At 44.8% G+C, this 26,376-nt stretch overlaps 1 protein-coding gene across 10 annotated transcripts in view; it reads right to left on the bottom strand.

Annotated features, from left to right (window-relative positions):
- Positions 1-26,376, bottom strand: part of LOC112246636 (PDZ and LIM domain protein 5) — a 137,795-nt gene that overhangs the window by 46,418 nt on the left and 65,001 nt on the right. For 8 of the 10 annotated variants that reach the window (XM_042320288.1, XM_042320287.1, XM_042320291.1 and 5 more), the window contains exons 4-5: positions 3,858-3,894; positions 2,766-3,187 (exon numbers count right to left, since the gene is read on the bottom strand). In XM_042320288.1, the coding sequence (XP_042176222.1) occupies positions 2,766-3,187; positions 3,858-3,894 (459 nt within the window). The remainder of the gene's footprint in view (positions 1-2,765; positions 3,188-3,857; positions 3,895-26,376) is intronic. The other 2 variants (XM_042320295.1, XM_042320296.1) reach the window with 1 other exon arrangement.

Genomic DNA, 26,376 nt, shown 5'->3' with positions numbered 1-26,376 from the left:
TTTATCTTTGTGTGTGTGTGTGTGTGTGCATGCATTTATCTTTGTGTGTGTGTGTGTGCATGTATTTATCTATGTGTGTGTGTGTGTGTGTGCATGCATTTATCTTTGTGTGTGTGTGTGTGCATGTATTTATCTATGTGTGTGTGTGCCTGTGTGTGTGTTTTGACAGCTTGATGCATCGACAGCTCATTTGCACACAGCCAAAACATCAGGCCCAACCTAGACAGTAAAGCTTTCTTCCGACAAATGGTAAGTTTAGGAAAAGCTCCCCACCATCAAACCTCATTAAAGCCTCCCATACTGCACCATACAGTAAACAGATAGGGTTACAGCAGGCTAATAATATGCACGGGCGTCAGAGTATCTCCTCTAGCCTGGGACTCACAGAGAGAAACGGGGGTGTGTCATGGACTGTTGAAGATTGGAGAAAGACGGACGGACGGACGGACGGACGGACGGACGGACGGACGGACGGACGGACGGACGGACGGACGGACGGACGGACGGACAGACAGACAGACAGACAGACAGACAGACAGACAGACAGACAGACAGACAGACAGACAGACAGACAGACAGACAGACAGACAGACAGACAGACAGACAGACAGACAGACAGACAGGAAAGTAAGGGGGGAGAAATGAAACTAGACAAAATGTCCGGATTGTTTCGCTACTGTTCTACTTGTATGTACTGTGTACAGCCAATGAGTAATTAAACTATTACTAACTACAAAACATAAACATAGTCCTTCCCCTACACCTAAATCTGCCATTGTGCCCGTACCTTGTGGTTTCAGAATAATATTTCCAGTACTGGGAAAGTTTGACCTTATTTACTTGAAAAAACACTAAAAACAAAAACAGCTTTTTGCTTTAGTGCCTCAGTGCCAAAACACGTTTTACCCAAACCACCTGAACCCTGACACGTTCATACCTAAACCACCTGAACCCTGACAAGTTCATACCTAAACCACCTGAACCCTGACAAGTTCATACCTAAACCACCTGAACCCTGACAAGTTCATACCTAAACCACCTGAACCCTGACAAGTTCATACCTAAACCACCTGAACCCTGACAAGTTCATACCTAAACCACCTGAACCCTGACAAGTTCATACCTAAACCACCTGAACCCTGACACGTTCATACCTAAACCACCTGAACCCTGACAAGTTCATACCTAAACCACCTGAACCCTGACAAGTTCATACCTAAACCACCTGAACCCTGACAAGTTCATACCTAAACCACCTGAACCCTGACAAGTTCATACCTAAACCACCTGAACCCTGACAAGTTCATACCTAAACCACCTGAACCCTGACAAGTTCATACCTAAACCACCTGAACCCTGACAAGTTCATACCTAAACCATCTGAAACCTGACAAGTTCATACCTAAACCACCTGAACCCTGACAAGTTCATACCTAAACCACCTGAACCCTGACAAGTTCATACCTAAACCACCTGAACCTTGACAAGTTCATACCTAAACCACCTGAACCTTGACAAGTTCATACCTAAACCACCTGAACCTTGACAAGTTCATACCTAAACCATCTGAAACCTGACAAGTTCATACCTAAACCACCTGAACCCTGACAAGTTCATACCTAAACCACCTGAACCCTGACAAGTTCATACCTAAACCACCTGAACCCTGACAAGTTCAGACCTAAACCACCTGAACCCTGACAATTTCAGACCAAACCACCTGAACCCTGACAAGTTCATACCTAAACCACCTGAACCCTGACAAGTTCAGACCTAAACCACCTGAACCCTGACAAGTTCAGACCTAAACCACCTGAACCCTGACAAGTTCAGACCTAAACCACCTGAACCCTGACAAGTTCAGACCTAAACCACCTGAACCCTGACAAGTTCAGACCTAAACCACCTGAACCCTGACAAGTTCAGACCTAAACCACCTGAACCCTAACAAGTTCAGACTTAAACCACCTGAAACCTGACAAGTTCATACCTAAACCACCTGAACCCTGACAAGTTCATACCTAAACCACCTAAACCCTGACAAGTTCATACCTAAACCACCTAAACCCTGACAAGTTCATACCTAAACCACCTGAACCCTGACAAGTTCATACCTAAACCACCTGAACCCTGACAAGTTCAGACCTAAACCACCTGAACCCTGACACGTTCATACTGGCACTTTGAACACGAGCAGTACCAACTAAACAGCTTCAACACCTTCATTGTTAATTTAGTAAAATTACTCCTATGTTCCAAATGGCACCCTATTCTCTTTATGCTTTGATACTTTTGACCAGGGCTCATGGGATAGTGTACTATATAGGGAACTGGGCACCATTTGGAACTCAACCTCCATCTCAACTGATTTACACCTCAAATAGTTCTGTTGATCATCTAAAACTGTCTGCAACAATATTCAGTAGGCTACACACAATGGTGAAAAGTTAATATTAGATGACTGTTGTTTCTGAACTTTAAGGTTCGGTTTCACTGTGGTAGCAGGCCACTATACGATCCAATGAGAACTCACATATCCACATCCAAGCTGTCATATCATATTATAGTACCGTAGCTCCTGTAACAGAAAGGTCATTCACAGTGACACACAGTGCTGTACATGATGGACCCAACCTCCTAATCCCTAACCATGGTTTAACCCCAGTTTCATACTGAGACTTTTAGGGCAACATCTTTCCATTGGACCCAGATGAGGGAGGAAGGGAGGATGAGTAAAAGGGGAGGAGCCTGTTAGTGCCACTCACCCGTTCAACTGCACAGCTCCTCCCTGGCTCTCCGTTAGTCCCCGCCTCTGGCCCATGGCCACCTCGCAGGCGTTCTCGTTGGAGTAGAGGTTGAAGGGCGTGTTATAGACAGAGGGCTGGGGTGCGGCAGGGAGGGAGGGGGGTGAGGAGCAGGAGGAGAAAGGGAAGAGGGGCTGGGGTGGAGGAGGAGTGCGGGCTAGGGTGGCGGGGGTGAAGGCAGAGGATGCAGAGGGAATGAAGGCGGAATGGGGGGAGCGTGCGATGGGGGAGTCCCTGTCCTCTCTCCCGCAGCCCCCAAAGGGCCGGGCAGTTTTGTTGTGTGGGGCGCTGGGGATAAGACTGGTGGGCTCAGTGGGATGGTGGTGGGGGTGGGGGTGGTGGCTGATAATAGCCACAGGCTTAAGGATCTCTGATGGCTCGACCTACATGTTGGAGGAAAGGCATGCAGGATGCATCAACACATCAACACAACACATGCAACACTGATGTTTCCACAGCTCTCTTAGAAACAGACAAAAAGTCACTTTGTAAGGGGAATTATCTTAACCAAATCAAAGATTACTGTATCGTTCTGCCCTTTCGCTTAGAAATCGTTAAAATACTAAATTATCCCTCTGAGAAGAGAGAAGCATCAGTTTTTATTTGATTTGAACTGAAACCATAAAAACAATGGAACAACTAGGCAATTACTGTATTAATATGGAACAACTAGGCAACTACTGTATTAAAATGGAACAACTAGGCAACTACTGTATTAAAATGGAACAACTAGGCAACTACTGTATTAATATGGAACAACTAGGCAACTACTGTATTAAAATGGAACAACTAGGCAACTACTGTATTAAAATGGAACAAAATAGAATGGCTTTACAAATGGTGGTCTTGTTCCCAGCATGCAACACAGATGTTGTGTGACATCATTTCAGAGGGGCCCAATTTATGCAAAGACATTCAATATCAATCAAATGAACTATGTTGACTTTTTTACAGTAACTAGCTGGAATACCAATGTTGAATCAGATATTTTGTTAGGTCTATACCTGGCTTAAAGGGGGAGAGAATCACATCGTCTGTGATAAACATACGTACCTTCGGGGCCACGGGAGGTTTTGGGACGGTGGAGGCTCTGTGAAGACAAGAAGATAATTAAGTAGTGGATGTACGCGCTTGTAGCACGTTGTCTGGGCTACATTGGTGACATCACAACTTCCCTGAGATCTTAAGCCAACTTTTACTCACAGAGTGACAGATCAGTATCTTGCTCTGTCAGCTAAAACGGCTGGCATTGAGTGGCGTGTGTTGTTGTGCAGAAGGTTGTGAGTTTGAGCCCCACTCGGATCAGAACAGAATGCACTTGGTTACTAATACGCCAGCGTTATCAGCCACGAACACACCAAATCATGTGTCAATGTAACTTTGTCCACATTGCAAATGATAGACAGAACATGAAAATAGAGTCACACGTAGCTTGACTAAAAAAGTGTCTGTTTTCAATATGTAATGCCTCAATTGCATGTTGTCCCCATTGCGGCAGACATTAGACCTGCCACAGTTGAGCAGCACACTTGATGCTCCTAAGAGCATTCTGTTCTGCTAAGATCATCTTTTCATTTTGGTGGGAGCTGAAATAAACCCCGGCAATTATGAGGGAAACATTTTGACTTGAGCTTTGAATGGAGCGCAAGAGGCAGTTGCCGAGAGAGAGTTTGTTGTCATCGAACTCGGCAGCATCCAAAAGTGATCCCTGTCCGTGAAACTTGGATTACAGACAGAAAGAACATGGGTCACATTAGATGCCAGCTGTTGAAAGTCTATTAAAGAAACCCCATCTATTTGATACCAATGAATCTGGTGCCCTGAGGAGACTGGCCAAAGCTGGCCCTCAGAGACATTACAATGTCAGCAGCTAGATTAAACATTCTAGAACATCTCAGAGTCACCATAAACCTTTCCAGGAACGTTTCCCTGATCGTCTCTGACCCCTTCCTGTGCTTACAGTCTCTTCCCTTGAACAAGGTTCCCGGGTAAAGAGGTCTTCTGAGCTCAACGGGAGAAGAAATAAAGGGTAAATTACTGCAGTTTCAAGCTGAAAGACACTCTCTTGTTTGTTTTTTTACCTTTATTTATCCAGGCTAGTCAGTTAAGAACAAATTCTTATTTTCAATGACGGCCTAGGAACAGTGGGTTAAGTGCCTGTTCAGGGGCAGAACAACCTTGTCAGCTTAGGGGTTTGAACTTGCAACTTTCCGGTTACTAGTCCAACGCTCTAACCACTAGGCTACCCTGCCACCCCAATGACCAACTTATAAGCAACTTTGAACAGTCAACTTTTGACTTTGAAATGTAGACGAAATGTAATGGAAAAAGAGTTGCGCTCGCTTAAGCTAATGAGCTAATCACCATCAAGCTTGACATAAAGCAAAAACGGACGCAAGAACAGGTTTCAGTAAATTTAGCAGCCAATGGCTGCTTACCTGGGGCCCCCTATGTTAAGCCAGTAGAGTATCCCTTCGTCTGGGCGTATTACATGGGACATCATTTAGAGGAGATATGATAGCCTATTAATCATACACTCCCACATCTCCCCTGTCCTGCCTGGGGACAGCCCAGCATCCCAGAGCATAACCAAAGTGCTCTGACACCTTGGCATTTATCTCTCTTCAGGCCGGGGTGAAGTTTCCCGTAGGTACAGATCTAGGGTCAGCTTCCCCTCCCACAAACCAAACCTTGATCATTGTTGGGGAAATGAAAAACAGACCCAAGATCAGCGTCTAGGGGCAACTTCACCGGACCCCTCGGCATCCATCTCCCTCCCACAGCGCTTTCTGACCTGTGGATGGGTCAGCCATCTCAATCACACCCCACAGCTTGCACAAGCCCCTTCACAGGTCAGCCTATGGGAATGTGTTAGGGTCAGAGAGAGAGGGTGGGGGGACTACTGCTGTGTACTGACTGAAGCATAGCAATGAATAAATAAGATTGAAAGCACAAACAACAATCAGATCAGATTGTTGCTTGTCCAGGCATCCTTTCAGCAAGGTTTTCTCTGTTTCCATTGGCTTTAAAAGAATGTCTTAAGGCTGGGCTTTTACAGTATGTTGGGTGTATTGTATGTTCTGTGTGCTTTGTTACTGTGGATGCAGACACTGACGGATGACTCCAACACTGACGGATGACTCCAACACTGACGGATGACTCCAACACGGACGGATGACTCCAACACGGACGGATGACTCCAACACGGACGGATGACTCCAGCACGGATGGATGACTCCAACACGGATGGATGACTCCAGCACGGATGGATGACTCCAACACTGATGGACGACTCCAACACGGATGGATGACTCCAACCCGGATGGATGACTCCAGCACGGATGGATGACTCCAACACTGATGGACGACTCCAACACTGATGGATGACTCCAACATGGACGGATGAAGCCAACACTGACACTGACGGATGACTCCAACAGTGACGGATGACTCCAACACTGACACTGACGGATGACTCCAACACTGACGGATGACGCCAACACTGACGGACAACTCCAACACTGATGGATGACGCCAACACAGACACTGACGGATGACTCCAACAGTGATGGATGATGCCAACATTGATGGATGACGCCAACAGTGTTGGATGACGCCAACACTGACACTGACGGATGACTCCAACACTGATGGATGACTCCAACACTGATGGATGACTCCAACACTGATGGATGACTTCAACACTGACACTGACGGATGACTCCGACACTGACGGATGACTCCAACACTGTGCCATGAAATGGTATCAATCTCCACAGAGCAGAACATGTTGAATCAATAAAGCCCAGTGTTAGATTTACTGTGGGAGATTAGAATGAGGACAGAGCCAGGAGAGATCGGGTGAAGGGGAGTGTGCCTCCTCCTCTTCCCCAGGGATGGAGGCAGTTTGGTGGTGAGAGAACAGAGGTTGTGCAGGCGCTCTGGAGGTGCTCTGGAGGTTCCCCCAACCACTTCCCCTCACTGTGATGCATTGTATACATGCCACTCCCCTCCTGTCTTTGACTGAGTTTTATGGGGGAGACATTTCACACAAGCTCTATTTATGTGTGTAACCCCATTAAAATAATGTGTTTTACGCCTTGCCTGGACGAGGCTGTAAATACTTAATTCTCCCATACACAAACACACCCCATATGGATGCACCCACAAACTCACTCACACACTCACACACTCACACACTCACACACTCACTCACTCACACACACACACACACACACACACACACACACACACACACACACACACACACACACACACACACACACACACACACACACACACACACACACACACACACACACACACAGACACACACAGACAGACAGACAGACAGACAAGCGGGGCGCGGTCCCATGGATGCCAGGCCTGACAGGTTGTGCCAGAGCACATTTCATGGGCTTTTGGAATAACACAAAGGACAAATGGCTGGTCAAACCACTCCCTAACACCTGCATACAGACTCTCACAGCAGCAGCACAACATGCTGCTTCCATGATGTGTTCAGCACCTAAGGTTTAAAAACCAGAAGCTCTAACCAAGACCAAGAGGCTCACACGTAAGGTTTAAAAACCAGAAGCGCTGACCAAGACCAAGAGGCTGACACATAAGGTTTAAAAACCAGAAGCTCTAACCAAGACCAAGAGGCTGACACATAAGGTTTAAAAACAGAAGCTCTGATCAAGATCAAGAGGCTGACACATAAGGTTTAAAAATGAAAAGCTCTGACCAAGATCAAGAGGCTGACACATAAGGTTTAAAAATGAAAAGCTCTGACCAAGATCAAGAGGCTGACACATAAGGTTTAAAAACCAGAAGCTCTAACCAAGATCCAGAGGCTGACAAATAAGGTTTAAAAATGAAAAGCTCTGACCAAGATCAAGAGGCTGACAAATAAGGTTTAAAAACAGAAGCTCTGACCAAGATCAAGAGGCTGACACATAAGGTTTAAAAATGAAAAGCTCTGACCAAGATCAAGAGACTGACACGTAAGGTTTAGAAACCAGAAGCTCTGACCAAGATCAAGAGGCTGACACATAAGGTTTAAAAACCAGAAGCTCTAACCAAGATCAAGAGACTGACACGTAAGGTTTAAAAACCAGAAGCTCTGACCAAGATCAAGAGGCTGACACATAAGGTTTAAAAACCAGAAGCTCTAACCAAGATCAAGAGTCTGACACATAAGGTTTAAAAACCAGAAGCTTTGACCAAGATCAAGAGGCTGACACATAAGGTTTAAAAATTAAAAGCTCTAACCAAGATCAAGAGGCTGACATGTAAGGTTTAAACATGAAACGCTCTGACCAAGATCAAGAGTCTGACACATAAGGTTTAAAAACCAGAAGCTCTGACCAAGATCAAGAGGCTGACACATAAGGTTTAAAAATTAAAAGCTCTAACCAAGATCAAGAGTCTGACACATAAGGTTTAAAAACCAGAAGCTCTGACCAAGATCAAGAGGCTGACACATAAGGTTTAAAAATGAAAAGCTCTGACCAAAATCAAGAGGCTGACACATAAGGTTTAAAAACAGAAGCTCTGACCAAGATCAAGAGGCTGACACATAAGGTCTGACCAAGATCAAGAGGCTGACACGTCAGGTTTAAAAACCAGAAGCTCTGACCAAGACCAAGAGGCTGACACGTTTAAAAATTAAAAGTCTGACCAAGATCAAGAGGCTGACACGTAAGGTTTAAAAACCAGAAGCTCTGACCAAGACCAAGAGGCTGACACGTTTAAAAATGTCTGACCAAGATCAAGAGGCTGACACGTACGGTTTAAAAACCAGAAGCTCTGACCAAGACCAAGAGGCTGACACGTAAGGTCTGACCAAGATCAAGAGGCTGACACATAAAAAACCAGGTCTGACCAAGATCAAGAGGCTGACACATAAGGTCTGACCAAGATCAAGAGGCTGACACATAAGGTCTAACCAAGACCAAGAGGCTGACACATAAGGTCTGACCAAGACCAAGAGGCTGACACATAAGCTCTAACCAAGATCAAGAGGCTGACACGTAAGGTCTGACCAAGATCAAGAGGCTGACACATAAGGTTTAAAAACAGAAGCTCTGACCAAGATCAAGAGGCTGACACATAAGGTTTAAAAATGAAAAGCTCTGACCAAGATCAAGAGGCTGACACATAAGGTTTAAAAACAGAAGCTCTGACCAAGATCAAGAGGCTGACACATAAGGTTTAAAAATGAAAAGCTCTGACCAAGATCAAGAGACTGACACGTAAGGTTTAGAAACCAGAAGCTCTGACCAAGATCAAGAGGCTGACACATAAGGTTTAAAAACCAGAAGCTCTAACCAAGATCAAGAGGCTGACACGTAAGGTTTAAACATGAAACGCTCTGACCAAGATCAAGAGTCTGACACATAAGGTTTAAAAACCAGAAGCTCTGACCAAGATCAAGAGGCTGACACATAAGGTTTAAAAATTAAAAGCTCTAACCAAGATCAAGAGGCTGACACGTAAGGTTTAAACATGAAACGCTCTGACCAAGATCAAGAGTCTGACACATAAGGTTTAAAAACCAGAAGCTCTGACCAAGATCAAGAGGCTGACACATAAGGTTTAAAAATTAAAAGCTCTAACCAAGATCAAGAGGCTGACACATGAGGTTTAAAAACCAGAAGCTCTGACCAAGATCAAGAGGCTGACACATAAGGTTTAAAAATGAAAAGCTCTGACCAAAATCAAGAGGCTGACACATAAGGTTTAAAAACCAGAAGCTCTGACCAAGACCAAGAGGCTGACACGTAAGGTCTGACCAAGATCAAGAGGCTGACACGTAAGCTCTGACCAAGACCAAGAGGCTGACACGTAAGGTCTGACCAAGATCAAGAGGCTGACACGTAAGCTCTGACCAAGACCAATAGGCTGACACGTAAGGTCTGACCAAGATCAAGAGGCTGACACGTAAGGTTTAAAACCAGAAGCTCTGACCAAGACCAAGAGGCTGACACGTAAGGTCTGACCAAGATCAAGAGGCTGACACGTAAGGTCTGACCAAGATCAAGAGGCTGACACGTAAGCTCTGACCAAGACCAAGAGGCTGACACGTAAGGTCTGACCAAGATCAAGAGGCTGACACGTACGGTTTAAAAAAGAGGCCAGAAGCTCTGACCAAGACCAAGAGGCTGACACGTAAGGTCTGACCAAGATCAAGAGGCTGACACGTAAGCTCTGACCAAGACCAAGAGGCTGACACATAAGGTCTGACCAAGATCAAGAGGCTGACACATAAGGTCTGACCAAGATCAAGAGGCTGACACATAAGGTCTGACCAAGATCAAGAGGCTGACACATAAGGTCTGACCAAGATCAAGAGGCTGACACATAAGGTCTAACCAAGACCAAGAGGCTGACACATAAGCTCTAACCAAGATCAAGAGGCTGACACGTAAGGTCTGACCAAGATCAATAGGCTGACACATAAGGTTTAAAAACAGAAGCTCTGACCAAGATCAAGAGGCTGACACATAAGGTTTAAAAATGAAAAGCTCTGACCAAGATCAAGAGACTGACATGTAAGGTTTAAAAACCAGAAGCTCTGACCAAGATCAAGAGGCTGACACGTAAGGTTTAAACATGAAACGCTCTGACCAAGATCAAGAGTCTGACACATAAGGTTTAAAAACCAGAAGCTCTGACCAAGATCAAGAGGCTGACACATAAGGTTTAAAAATTAAAAGCTCTAACCAAGATCAAGAGGCTGACACGTAAGGTTTAAACATGAAACGCTCTGACCAAGATCAAGAGTCTGACACATAAGGTTTAAAAACCAGAAGCTCTGACCAAGATCAAGAGGCTGACACATAAGGTTTAAAAATTAAAAGCTCTAACCAAGATCAAGAGTCTGACACATAAGGTTTAAAAACCAGAAGCTCTGACCAAGATCAAGAGGCTGACACATAAGGTTTAAAAATGAAAAGCTCTGACCAAAATCAAGAGGCTGACACATAAGGTTTAAAAACAGAAGCTCTGACCAAGATCAAGAGGCTGACACATAAGGTCTGACCAAGATCAAGAGGCTGACACGTAAGGTTTAAAAACCAGAAGCTCTGACCAAGACCAAGAGGCTGACACGTAAGGTCTGACCAAGATCAAGAGGCTGACACGTAAGCTCTGACCAAGACCAAGAGGCTGACACGTAAGGTCTGACCAAGATAAAGAGGCTGACACGTAAGCTCTGACCAAGACCAAGAGGCTGACACGTAAGGTCTGACCAAGATCAAGAGGCTGACACGTAAGGTTTAAAAACCAGAAGCTCTGACCAAGACCAAGAGGCTGACACGTAAGGTCTGACCAAGATCAAGAGGCTGACACGTAAGCTCTGACCAAGACCAAGAGGCTGACACGTAAGGTCTGACCAAGATCAAGAGGCTGACACATAAGGTCTGACCAAGATCAAGAGGCTGACACATAAGGTCTGACCAAGATCAAGAGGCTGACACATAAGGTCTAACCAAGACCAAGAGGCTGACACATAAGGTCTAACCAAGATCAAGAGGCTGACACATAAGGTCTGACCAAGATCAAGAGGCTGACACGTAAGCGTAAAAACACAAAGTGAGGAGCAGCGTGCTGGTTTGTGTTTTCCTGGAAGATGCTAGCACATTATTGCCTGCAACAAGAGACCATTTTTATTGCCTTGGTACTATTTCCACAAGTATGTAGTAACATTTCACAACTCTTGGTATGAAATTCAAAACAGATCATCAAAAAGGCTGTTTTTCAAAACTTGAAGCACATTTTCAATTGACTAAAGTACAACACACTTTTTTTCACCAAAACCAATCTGTGTTTCATCTAGAAACTGTCTTTCACAATGCAATGTTCACAATACTTTTCATATGATTCTCTTCTCATTTGTTTAAATACATTTGACCATCACTTAATCCAACTGCGTTTAAGGGTTAACCGCTTAACCGTTTGGTAAACATATAGATTTTAAAATCAGATGTTTGTCAAGTTTACACATCTAAATGACATGGATAATACATGATAAACATACATAACTACTCATGTTTCCTAATTGATTTCAGTGGTAACCACAATTTGCTCACCATATAAAAAAGGGTGTGTGAACACAATTTCTTTCAACATGGAGCAGGATAGACAGCAAGGGAGAGGAAGAAATAAAAAGAGCTTGTGGACAAGGAGCCCGTCAGAGAGGTGGGCAAGGGCCCAGTCAGAGAGGTGGACAAGGGCCCAGTCAGAGAGGTGGACAAGGGCCCAGTCAGAGAGGTGGACAAGGAGCCCGTCAGAGAGGTGGGCAAGGGCCCAGTCAGAGAGGTGGACAAGGGCCCAGTCAGAGAGGTGGACAAGGGCCCAGTCAGAGAGGTGGACAAGGGCCCAGTCAGAGAGGTGGACAAGGGCCCAGTCAGAGAGGTGGACAAGGGCCCAGTCAGAGAGGTGGGCAAGGGCCCAGTCAGAGAGGTGGACAAGGGCCCAGTCAGAGAGGTGGGCAAGGGCCCAGTCAGAGAGGTGGGACAAGGGCCCAGTCAGAGAGGTGGGCAAGGGCCCAGTCAGAGAGGTGGGCAAGGGCCCAGTCAGAGATGTGGACAAGGAGCCCAGTCAGAGAGGTGGGCAAGGGCCCAGTCAGAGAGGTGGACAAGGGCCCAGTCAGAGAGGTGGGCAAGGGCCCAGTCAGAGAGGTGGACAAGGGCCCAGTCAGAGAGGTGGGCAAGGGCCCAGTCAGAGAGGTGGACAAGGGCCCAGTCAGAGAGGTGGACAAGGATCCAGTCAGAGAGGTGGACAAGGGCCCAGTCAGAGTGGTGGACAAGGGCCCAGTCAGAGAGGTGGACAAGGATCCAGTCAGAGTGGTGGACAAGGGCCCAGTCAGAGAGGTGGACAAGGAGCCAGTCAGAGTGGTGGACAAGGGCCCAGTCAGAGAGGTGGACAAGGAGCCAGTCAGAGTGGTGGACAAGGGCCCAGTCAGAGATGTGGGCAAGGGCCCAGTCAGAGAGGTGGACAAGGGCCCAGTCAGAGAGGTGGACAAGGGCCCAGTCAGAGTGGTGGACAAGGAGCCCGTCAGAGAGGTGGGCAAGGGCCCAGTCAGAGAGGTGGACAAGGATCCAGTCAGAGTGGTGGACAAGGGCCCAGTCAGAGATGTGGGCAAGGGCCCAGTCAGAGAGGTGGACAAGGGCCCAGTCAGAGTGGTGGAGGTGGACAAGGGCCCAGTCAGAGTGGTGGACAAGGGCCCAGTCAGAGTGGTGGACAAGGGCCCAGTCAGAGATGTGGGCAAGGGCCCAGTCAGAGAGGTGGACAAGGATCCAGTCAGAGTGGTGGACAAGGGCCCAGTCAGAGATGTGGGCAAGGGCCCAGTCAGAGAGGTGGACAAGGGGCCAGTCAGAGAGGTGGACAAGGGCCCAGTCAGAGTGGTGGACAAGGGCCCAGTCAGAGAGGTGGACAAGGGCCCAGTCAGAGAGGTGGACAAGGGCCCAGTCAAAGAGGTCAAAGAGCTGGGCATGGGCCCCATCAAAGAGGTGGACATCAGAGAGAGGGAGGCAGACGGCAGAGAACTGTTGTGTCTAATGAAGTCCAGGCCATCGTCGTTGACCATGTGGTAAACAGAGGTCTTACCATGGCAGAGGCTGCCAGATTAGTTCACCTCAATCTGAAAAGAGCAACTGTCAATTCAATCATGAGAACATTTAGTCTGGGGTAGCCTAGTGGTTAGAGTGTAGAGGTGGCAGGGTAGCCTAGTGGTTAGAGCGTTAGACTATTAACCGGAAGGTTGCAAGTTCAAATCCCCAAGCTGACAATGTATAAATCTGTCGTTCTGCCCCTGAACAGGCAGTTAACCCACTGCTCCTAGGCTGTCATTGAAAATAAGAATTTGTTCTTAGCTGACTTGCCTAGTTAAATAAAAGTCAAGAAAACCAGTAAGTCTGCAGGATATGCACTATGCTTTACAGTAAGTGGTAATGCATATAAATTCACAAAACATGTTCCAGTATTGTTATTCTTATAGTGTTGTGTGTTGACTCTATAGTGTTGATTCTGTTCCATCCTCAGAACTGACCCCTAGGTGGTGGCCGTGTCCTGACAGATCAACAGCAGTGGACATGGTGAGGGCCAGGAAAAACATACGACTGTCCGAAATAAAGCTGGCCATTGATTGAGGAGAAAGAATGACACCTTTGCCAATGTGGCATCCATCAGCCTACCAACAGTCGCCCACCTTTTGAAGAGGTACCAGGTATCTATGAAAGACATTTACCTGGTGCCTTTTGAGACAAACAACGACCGGGTGAAACAGCTGCGGGCCGAGTATGTTTAGGTACAGCACTGTATACTGTATTACTGTTACTATTAATACACATGCTACTTCACAATATCATTCTGGAACTATACTGTAAAATTAACTAACCAAAATATATTTTTAGAGGGTGATGGTGCTTGATGCTGCTGATGAAGCCGGCTTCAACCTGTCTAAAACGTGGCGGAACCTCATCGGAACCTCATCGGAACCTCATCGGCAAACCGACTGTCCAAGTGCCTGGACAGCGTTGGAGACACGTTGGCGATATCTCAGAAGATGATGTGGTAGGACGTAGGTCATTACTCGGATCTTACAGCGCTGCGCAGCTCATTGTGTTTCTCAATGAAATTGAGCAGGCCTGTCAAAGTGAAGGAGTCATATATGTCATTGTGTGGGACAATGTCAGGTTACACTATGCAGAAGTGGTTCAGGCATGGTTTCGGCCCCTCCCTGATTCATGACCCTATACCAGCCCCCATACTCTCCTTTCCTCAACCCTATTGAGGATTTTTTTCAGCATGGAGGTGGAAGGTGTAAGATCGTCCTCCCCATGAACGAGCCACCCTTCTTCTGTCCATGGAAGAGGCATACGACGACATCAATGACGACCAATGTCAAGCTTGGATTTGCCATACCAAAAGGTTTTTCCCGCAGTGTATGAACAATAAGGACATTCACTGTGATGTGAATTAGAATTTATGGCCAAATGCTCAACAGGCTTGACGCAAATGAATGCATGCTAAATGTTATGTTTAATTTTCATTCATTTAATTTGTTTCATTTAATTTCTTAGATTTGATTAAAGACTACACCTATGTTGCAATTATACGTGGTGAGAGATATTTAAAATCCAAATGAATGCGCAATGACAGGTTTTGAATGAAAGACTGGCTGCGTTACAAGTGTGACCAGTTTGGAGTTTTGTACTAAGAGTTGTGAAAATGTACCACAGACTTGTGAAAATAGTACCAAAACGATTAAAAATAACAATAACTCAGATGTGAGAGTGCTGTAAAAATAAAAATAAATGTAAAAAATCATACCAAAATACAGGGATTATAAAAAATTGTTATGCCCTTGATATGGCCATAAGCATTCTGTTTCGTGTCAGACGGAGCATATTGCCTGGAAGCATATAGACAAAGACAGCTTCCAGACTATATACACCAGATCCCATTGGGGTCTGAGGTAATCACTACATGACCAAAAATGTAGTGAGATTAAAATGTGTCCTTTCCCATGGGAGCCTGATGCTAATTACCTCGACAATGTGCCCTTCCGTAAATCATGAATGTAGAGCCTTAATGTATATCCTGGCAGACTAATACCCTCCAGCTAACGAGAAAGACTTGACCACTGGGTTTTTCATTCATTAATAATTAAATCTCCTCTTCCTCCTCTTCCTCCTCATCTTCCTCCTCTTCCTCCACCTCATCCTCCTCATCTTCCTCCTCTTCCTCCACCTCCACCTCCTCTTCCTCCTCACCTTCCTCCTCTTCCACCTCCTCATCTTCCTCCTCTTCCTCCAACTCCTCCTCCTATTCCTCCACCTCCTCCTCCTCTTCCTCCTCATCTTCCTCCTCTTCCTCCACCTCTCTCTATTGCACATTTCCTGTTGTTTGTCTTGTGCTCCTTCTTTCTCTACACAGTTAGATCTTTTTTTTTTTAATGCAAAAACCATAATCAGCACAGCCTTTCCAGAAAGCAGTCGTCATTCCTGAAAGTTGGACACACTCTGAGGCCATCTCTCTCCCTTATTAGGAAGAGAAGCAGGAATTAAGTGTTTTCGGAGCACTGTTTTCCCTTAAACTGAAGCAGACAGACTCCCTTCTCTCCAGAGTGAACGTCAGGGCACCACTAAAGGCCCCTGACAGACGGGATTGTTCCCACATGTGTGTGTTTGTGTTTGTGTGTGCATGTGTGTGTGTGTGTGTGTGTGAGAGATAGAGCGTGTGAGAGAGAGAGAGAGAGAGAGAGAGAGAGAGAGAGACAGAGAGAGAGAGGGAGTGAGAGAACACTTGTCTTTTCCCTGTGCATCCTGGTAAGGCATGCTAATAGGCTGATTGAGTCCCACATAACAACTTGATTCTTTGCTATTTTTAAGACCAGAGTGGAGAGTTATCTAAAAAGCACTTAAAATAGTGTGGGGAGCTGTGGCTGGTTCTTTTTATCTGGGCTCACACTACGGAGGAGGAGGTCAGACAGAGTGTGTGTGTGTGTGTGTGTGTGTGTGTGTGTGTGTGTGTGTGTGTGTGTGTGTGTGTGTGTGTGTGTGTGTGTGTGTGAACGCATGCATGTTTGTGTGTGTGTGTGTGTGTGAACACGTGCATGTTTGTGTGTGTGTGTGTGTGTGTGTGTGTATGTGTGTGTGAACGCGTGGGCGCGCACATGCACAGCAGTCATATCTCAGCAGAGGAACAAGAAGGTTGACCAACATCACCACATGTCCTTCTGGAAGCCTGACAATGACCAGACCTGGGGAAAATACAGATTTGAACACAACAGTGTTTTCCTCTATGTATTTCAACCCGATCACAGTTAGCTGGACTAAACATACCAGTATTTCAACATATCAAAATACTTTCAAAATATACTGTATATGGCCTGTAGATGTGGACCAAAGAGCAGTCTAAGGTGAGCATCAATATGACCAGGATCTGTCTGGGGTCAAAACACAAAGACATCTTCCAGGCTATAAACCTATAACCTCAGATCAATGTGACCAGACTCTCTGTCTGGGGTCAAAGCACAAAGACAACTTCCAGGCTATAAACCTATAACCTCAGATCAATGTGACCAGACAGTCTGTCTGGGGTCAAAACACAAAGACAACTTCCAGGCTATAAACCTATAACCTCAGATCAATGTGGCCAGACATCTGGGGTCAAAACACAAAGACAGCTTCCAGGCTATAAACCTATAACCTCAGATCAATGTGACCAGACAGTCTGTCTGGGGTCAAAACACAGAGACAACTTCCAGGCTATAAACCTACAGTGGGGAGAACAAGTATTTGATACACTGCCGATTTTGCAGGTTTTCCTACTTACAAAGCATGTAGAGGTCTGTAATTTTTATCATAGGTGCACTTCAACTATGAAAGACAGAATCTAAAACAAAAATCCAGAAAATCACATTGTATGATTTTTAAGTAATTTATTTGGATTTTATTGCATGACATAAGTATTTGATACATCAGAAAAGCAGAACTTAATATTTGGTACAGAAAACTTTGTTTGCAATTACAGAGATCATACGTTTCCTGTAGTTCTTGACCAGGTTTGCACACACTTCAGCAGGGATTTTGGCCCACTCCTCCATACAGACCTTCTCCAGATCCTTCAGGTTTCGGGGCTGTCGCTGGGCAATACAGACTTTCAGCTCCCTCCAAAGATTTTCTATTGGGTTCAGGTCTGGAGACTGGCTAGGCCACTCCAGGACCTTGAGATGCCTCTTACGGAGCCACTCCTTAGTTTCCCTGGCTGTGTGTTTCGGGTCGTTGTCATGCTGGAAGACCCAGCCACGACCCATCTTCAATGCTCTTACTGAGTGAAGGAGGTTGTTGGCCAAGATATATGGCCCCATCCATCCTCCCCTCAATACGATGCAGTCGTCCTGTCCCCTTTGCAGAAAAGCATCCCCAAAGAATGATGTTTCCACCTCCATGCTTCACGGTTGGGATGGTGTTCTTGGGGTTGTACTCATCCTTCTTCTTCCTCCTAACATGGTGAGTGGAGTTTAGACCAAAAAGCTCTATTTTTGTCTCATCAGACCACATGACCTTCTCCCATTCCTCCTCTGGATCATCCAGATGGTCATTGGCTACCTTCAGACGGGCTTGGACATGCGCTGGCTTGAGCAGGGGGACCTTGCGTGCGCTGCAGGATTTTAATCCATGACGGTGTAGTGTGTTACTAATGGTTTTCTTTGAGACTGTGGTCCCAGCTCTCTTCAGGTCATTGACCAGGTCCTGCCGTCTAGTTCTGGGCTGATCTCTCACCTTCCTCATGATCATTGATGCCCCACGAGGTGAGATCTTGCATGTAGCCCCAGACCGAGGGTGATTGACCGTCATCTTGAACTTCTACCATTTTCTAATAATTGTGCCAACAGTTGTTGCCTTCTCACCAAGCTGCTTGCCTATTGTCCTGTAGCCCATCCCAGCCTTGTGCAGGTCTACAATTTTATCCCTGATGTCCTCACACAGCTCTCTGCTCTTGACCATTGTGGAGAGGTTGGAGTCTGTTTGATTGAGTGTTTGGACAGGGGTCTTTTATACAGGTAACGAGTAGAAACAGGTGCAGTTAATACTGGTAATGAGTGGAGAACAGGAGGGCTTCTTAAAGAAAAACTAACAGGTCTGTGAGAGACGGAATTCTTACTGGTTGGTAGGTGATCAAATACTTATGACATGCAATAAAATGCAAATGAATTACTTAAAAATCATACAATGTGATTTTCTGGATTTTTGTCTTTCACAGTTGAAGTGTACCTATGATAAAAATTACAGACCTCTACATGCTTTGTAAGTAGGAAAACCTGCAAAATCGGCAGTGTATCAAATACTTGTTCTCCCCACTGTATAACGTCAGATCAATGTGACCAGACAGTCTGTCTGGGGTCAAAACACAAAGACAACTTCCAGACTATGAACCTATAACCTCAGATCAATGTGACCAGACAGTCTGTCTGGGGTCAAAACACAAAGACAACTTCCAGACTATGAACCTATAACCTCAGGCTAAACATCAATTCAATTTAATTCGGATCAAGTTTTTTACTATGCTTGGCAAGCTTTTCACTAGGAACGATTAAGAAAGGTCCAAGCACAAAACCAAGTATTGGGTAACACCAAAAGTGGCGAGAAAAACCCCGAACCCCAGTTTTTGAGCTTTGAGAGGAGCCAGACTGACACCAGAGAGACCAAGATATATAGGACAAGAGTTCATAGATGTTCTCCCACCAGGCATAAATACATTGAACAAAGGTTTTATGAACATTATCTCTGATACCTTTTCAACATACTGATGTTGAACATCAATGCAATTTCTGGTTGAAAAAATGCAAAAAAAAAGTGTTACACTTAGATTTCAACCACAAATCAACAACAGGATTTCAAGCGTTGGTTTATTTTTCAAGTAGAGTTTACGTTTGTTGACAACTTAAGTTGTATTCACCAAAAACGTACGTCGATTTTAAATTACATCAGGTTTTTGCCCCGGAAGACCAGCACTGAGTAATGGTCCACCGAGAAAGCAAAAGCTGTAGTCAATATTCCAATAGATTCACAGAGTCTGTATGAGGCCGTTAGGATTCAGTGAAGGACCATGAAGCAACCCACTGGTGACGTGAGGAGGGAGGTTGATAAAAAAATGAGTCTTGTTTACAGCCATATACTGCACAGACAGACATATACTGCACAGACAGACATATACTGCACAGACAGACATATACTGCACAGACAGACATATACTGCACATACAGACATATACTGCACATACAGACATATACTGCACATACAGACATATACTGCACAGACAGGCATATACTGCACAGACAGGCATATACTGCACAGACAGACATATACTGCACAGACAGACATATACTGCACAGACAGACATATACTGCACAGACAGACATATACTGCACAGACAGACATATACTGCACAAACAGACATATACTGCACAGACAGACATATACTGCACATACTGCACAGACAGGCATATACTGCACAGACAGGCATATACTGCACAGACAGGCATATACTGCACAGACAGGCATATACTGCACAGACAGACATATACTGCACATACAGACATATACTGCACATACAGACATATACTGCACATACAGACATATACTGCACATACAGACATATACTGCACATACAGACATATACTGCACAGACAGGCATATACTGCACAGACAGGCATATACTGCACAGACAGGCATATACTGCACAGACAGACATATACTGCACAGACAGGCATATACTGCACAGACAGGCATATACTGCACAGACAGGCATATACTGCACAGACAGGCATATACTGCACAGACAGGCATATACTGCACAGACAGGCATATACTGCACAGACAGGCATATACTGCACAGACAGGCATATACTGCACAGACAGGCATATACTGCACAGACAGGCATATACTGCACAGACAGGCATATACTGCACAGACAGGCATATACTGCACAGACAGGCATATACTGACAAAGACAGGCCTATAAACAAACAGGCAGTACATCACAGACAGGCATATACTCACTGACAGGCATATACATCACAGACAGGCATATACTGCACAGACAGACATATACTGTAGTACATCAACTGACAAATACATCAGGCCTATAAACAAAAGCAGTACATCACTGTGCAGTACATCACTGTGCAGTACATCACCATGCAGTATATCACCGTGCAGTATATCACTGTGCAGTACATCACTGTGCAGTACATCACCGTGCAGTATATCACTGTGCAGTACGTCACTGTGCAGTACATCACCGTGCAGTATATCACCGTGCAGTATATCACTGTGCAGTACATCACTGTGCAGTACATCACTGTGCAGTACATCACTGTGCAGTACATCACTGTGCAGTACATCACCGTGCAGTACATCACCGTGCAGTACATCACTGTGCAGTTGGGCCTCCCACTCCTCCTTCTATTCTAGGGTTAGTGTTAGAGAGTTGTACGAGATCTTCAGTTTTTTGGCAATTTCTTACATGGAATAGCCTTCATTTCTCAGAATAAGAATGGACTGACAAGTTTCAGAAGAAAGTTATTTGTTTCTGGCCATTTTGAGCCTGTAATCGAACCCACAAATGCTGATAGTCCAGACACTCAACTAGTCTAAAGAAGGCAAGTTTTATTGCTTCCTTAATCAGCACAACTGTTTTCAGCTGTGCTAACATAATTGCAAAAGGGTTTTCTAATGATCAATTAGTCTTTTAAAGTGATTGACTTGGATTAGCTAACACAATGTGTCATTGGAAAACAGGAGTGATGATTGCTGATAATGGGCCTCTGTACGCCTATGTAGATATTCCATTAAAAATCTGCCGTTTCCAACTACAATAGTAATTTACAACATTAACAATGTCTACACTGTATTTCTGATCAATTTGATGTTATTTTAATGGTCAAAAAAATAGCTTTTCTTTCAAAAACAGCTATTTCACATGTGAAACTGCAAAATGTACAATGTTGTTAGGGTGGAAAGAATTCAGCTTCAAATAATAGATTACTTGCACACTGACAAATACACACACACACACACACACACACACACACACACACACACACACACACACACACACACACACACACACACACACACACACACACACACACACACACACACACACACACACACACACACACATGTGACATGGTAGTGAGCGCTTTGGGAGTTATCCTGTGAGTGACATTCTGAGGGCCTATAAACAGAGTAGACAGACAGTGTCATTAAAGTGACAGTAAAATAAAAGCTGGCGAGTTATGCCTAGACTTATGGAATGCATCAATCTCTCATTTTCCTCTATAAAAACAGACTGCGTTGTTCTACAGATAAGCTACATGGATCGGAGAGGCACACAAGCTCACGGGTGAAAAACGTGTTGCGTAACTAACTGATCGTTGGACTCGAGACTACCTGTGTGAATGATGTCATCCAATGCTTCATGTGGCCTAACAGCATTGATGACACAGGCTGATACCTCTCACTGGCTGTACGCTGCACATACCATTTCACTGTGGAGAAAACTGAGTATTAAGCATGCACAGCAGGGTTGGGGTCAATTTCAATTTCAATTGCAGTAAATTCAGAAAGTAAATGGATAAACATTTGGAATCGATATTATCTTCGATATACTGAGAAGTCAGTGAAAATAAAAGCACTTTTTTTTCAATTATTGAATGGGAATTTCAGTTCCCTTCCTCAAATTGACACCAACCCTGGTGCACAGTGCTATTGTTGGTAGTAAGAATACAAGGGAAGTATTCTTGGACATGTACAGTGCAGATTACAATGGATCCCACTCAGCCCATGAAATGTTGCCTTTCCAGTACCGATAGCTGGTGTCTGTAGACAGAGCAGAAAAGCTCCGTGATGATGATAAAAGCTTTCATTTTCTATTTCTTTATTTAACTAGGCAAGTCAGTTAAGAACAAATTCTTATTTTCAATGACAGCCTAGGAACAGTGGGTTAACTGCCTGTTCAGGGGCAGAACGACAGATTTGTACCTTGTCAGCTCAGGGGTTTGAACTTGCAACCTTCCAGTTACTAGTCCAACGCTCTAACCACTAGGCCACCCTGCCACGTGCAGGTCCATGTAGTAGTAAATTGAACCCCAATGTCACTACAGTACTGCCGTCATCATCTCCCGGAGACAAACTAACCCTAACCCTAACCCTAACCCTAACCCTAAACCCTAACCCTAACCCCTAACCCTAACCCTAACCCCTAACCCTAACCCTAACCCTAACCCTAACAGCTTAAAGGGGCGAGTTCAGGGAAAGTACATCTTTAGATATTTGCTTCCTTAATTGAAAGCAGTCTAAGAACTGACTGCAAATCAAACTCTATGCTTTTGTTAAACTAGCCAACTAATTTGTCTAATATCGTTTAAACTGTATGTTGTGTTGTTGTATATATTCTACCACAACAGGATTTATTACTACTTTGTATTAAACTGTATATATTCTACCACAACAGGATTTATTACTACTTTGTATTACTAGCCTGTTATATTTTGGATTTTGCTTCTACTTTGACTTTAATATGGTACTATTGATATTGATATTTGGTCTGCGCTGTTGAGGAGAGTTTGAAAGTTAGCATTTCACTGTACCATTTACACCTGCTGTATCCTGTACTGAATACACTTTGATTTGATCGTGCTAATATTAGCATTTTCAGAACCCCCCCCCCAAAAAAAGAAGCAATATAAGTCCATGTAAATCAGTTGATCTAAAAAAAAAAGGGATGGCAGGAACTCAAAGTTGGTGTAAAAAAAAGTCAGTTCAAATGTTTTCTGAACTGTAGCAATGAGGCTTTCTCAACAGATTCACCGTGATTCTCCTAGAACTCAGCTATGTTGGCCACTGGGGATGTGTTTGTGCATTTAGAGCACCTTTGATAAATATCCCGTGAGTTTTGGAGACAAAGACAGGTGTACAGATAGTCAGGGACAGGCGCCAGGATGGATAAGTTGGACGGGATTTTCATTTCCATAGGCGGGCACGTTTTTTCACAGCACCTCCTGTGTGCCAGCACCTGTTAATATGTCTAGTAGTAAAGACCAAAGGCAGACAATGTGTTTTTCAAGTCTGGGGAAGCTTACAATTTACCGATCTGCGTGCCAGTTATGATTATTTTTTATAATGCACGTTTTTGTGGAACAGTTTAATTTCAATAATAACGTTTTTGTTTGTCAAAAGAATTGTCATGTGGTTAATCATCAAAGTCTGAAGTAAAAATGTAACTATGACGAGAGCACCAGCCTCTGCCATATGGACACGTTAATATACTGTGATCAGTTGGCGGCTAAAGAAATGAGAGCAGTAGACCTACAACTTCAGTCTTCAACTACGTTAAATACGTAGGCCTAAAGCCGACAAATAAAAACAGTAGAAAATATCCTGATGAAAATTCTGGTTCTTTCAATCACATTCATCTCTCTACTCTTCCTTTCTATCAGTCTTGACCTGAGCTACTGTATATTGTATCAAATCATCACTGGGTCCGGCCTGAAGCTGTCGCTATGTAACTTGAAACATTGTATCAACTAGCCTACTCAGAGTTTCCAACGACAGCTGTTTTTATGAAATTTCCACTAGATATTTGTATTTATTCTGGATCCCCATTCGTTCCTGCCAAGGCAGCAGCTACTCTTCCTGGGGTTTATTATGGATCCCCATTAATTCCTGCCAAGGCAGCAGCTACTCCTCCTGGGGTTTATTATGGATCCCCATTAGTTCCTGCCAAGGCAGCAGATACTCTTCCTGGGGTTTATTATGGATCCCCATTAATTCCTGCCAAGGCAGCAGCTACTCTTCCTGGGTTTTATTATGGATCCCCATTAGTTCCTGCCAAGGCAGCAGCTACTCTTCCTGGGCTTTATTATGGATCCCCATTCGTTCCTGCCAAGGCAGCAGCTACTCTTCCTGGGGTTTATTATGGATCCCCATTAGTTCCTGCCAAGGCAGCAGCTACTCTTCCTGGGTTTTATTATGTATCCCCATTAGTTCCTGCCAAGGCAGCAGATACTCTTCCTGGGGTTTATTATGTATCCCCATTAGTTCCTGCCAAGGCAGCAGCTACTCTTCCTGGGGTTTATTATGGATCCCCATTAGTTCCTGCCAAGGCAGCAGCTACTCTTCCTGGGGTTTATTATGGATCCCCATTAGTTCCTGCCAAGGCAGCAGCTACTCTTCCTGGGGTTTATTATGGATCCCCAGTAGTTCCTGTCAAGGCAGCAGCTACTCTTCCTGGGGTTTATTATGGATCCCAATTAGTTCCTGCCAAGGCAGCAGCTACTCTTCCTGGGGTTTATTATGTATCCCCATTAGTTCCTGCCAAGGCAGCAGCTACTCTTCCTGGGGTTTATTATGTATCCCCATTAGTTCCTGCCAAGGCAGCAGCTACTCTTCCTGGGGTTTATTATGTATCCCCATTAATTCCTGCCAAGGCAGCAGCTACTCCTCCTGGGGTTTATTATGGATCCCCATTAGTTCCTGCCAAGGCAGCAGATACTCTTCCTGGGGTTTATTATGGATCCCCATTAATTCCTGCCAAGGCAGCAGCTACTCTTCCTGGGTTTTATTATGGATCCCCATTCGTTCCTGCCAAGGCAGCAGCTACTCTTCCTGGGCTTTATTATGGATCCCCATTCGTTCCTGCCAAGGCAGCAGCTACTCTTCCTGGGGTTTATTATGGATCCCCATTAATTCCTGCCAAGGCAGCAGCTACTCTTCCTGGGGTTTATTATGGATCCCCATTAGTTCCTGCCAAGGCAGCAGCTACTCTTCCTGGGTTTTATTATGTATCCCCATTAGTTCCTGCCAAGGCAGCAGATACTCTTCCTGGGGTTTATTATGGATCCCAATTAGTTCCTGCCAAGGCAGCAGCTACTCTTCCTGGGGTTTATTATGTATCCCCATTAGTTCCTGCCAAGGCAGCAGCTACTCTTCCTGGGGTTTATTATGTATCCCCATTAGTTCCTGCCAAGGCAGCAGCTACTCTTCCTGGGGTTTATTATGTATCCCCATTAATTCCTGCCAAGGCAGCAGCTACTCCTCCTGGGTTTTATTATGGATCCCCATTAGTTCCTGCCAAGGCAGCAGCTACTCTTCCTGGGCTTTATTATGGATCCCCAGTAGTTCCTGCCAAGGCAGCAGCTACACTTCCTGGGGTTTATTATGGATCCCCAGTAGTTCCTGTCAAGGCAGCAGCTACTCTTCCTGGGGTTTATTATGGATCCCATCCCCATACTCTTCCTGGGGTTTATTATGTTCCCCATTAGTTCCAAGGCAGCAGCTACTCTTCCTGGGGTTTATTATGTATCCCCATTAGTTCCTGCCAAGGCAGCAGCTACTCTTCCTGGGGTTTATTATGTATCCCCATTAGTTCCTGCCAAGGCAGCAGCTACTCTTCCTGGGGTTTATTATGGATCCCCATTAGTTCCTGCCAGGAAAGCAACTACTCTTCCTGGGGTTTATTATGGATCCCCATTAGTTCCTGCCAGGAAAGCAACTACTCTTCCTGGGGTCCAGCAAAATTAATGGCAGTTATACAATTTTAAAAACATTACAATACATTCACAGATTTCACAACACACTGTGTGCTCTCAGACTCCTACTCTACCACTACCGCATATATACAACACAAAATCCATGTGTACGTGTTTGTGTAGTGCGTTTGTTATCGTGTGTGTGTATGCATGTGTTTGTGCCTATGTTTGTGTTGCTTCACAGTCCCCGCTGTTCCAATAGGTGTATTTGCATCTGTTTTTAAATCATTTTACTGCTTGCATCAGTTACTTGATATGGAATAGAGTTCCATGTAGTCATGGCTCTATGTAGTACTGTGCACCTCCCACAGTCTGTTCTGGACTTAGGGACAGTGAAGAGACCTCTTGTGGCATGTCTTGTGGGGTATGCATGGGTGTCTGAGCTGTGCGCCAGTAGTTTAGACAGACAGCTCTGTGTATTCAACATGTCAATACCTCTCATAAATACAAGTAGTTATGAA

Source organism: Oncorhynchus tshawytscha, linkage group LG04, assembly GCF_018296145.1.
Source record: "Oncorhynchus tshawytscha isolate Ot180627B linkage group LG04, Otsh_v2.0, whole genome shotgun sequence".
In the NCBI taxonomy this organism is placed as follows: Eukaryota; Metazoa; Chordata; class Actinopteri; order Salmoniformes; family Salmonidae; genus Oncorhynchus; species Oncorhynchus tshawytscha.
This window is presented reverse-complemented; position numbering and strand designations above follow the sequence as displayed.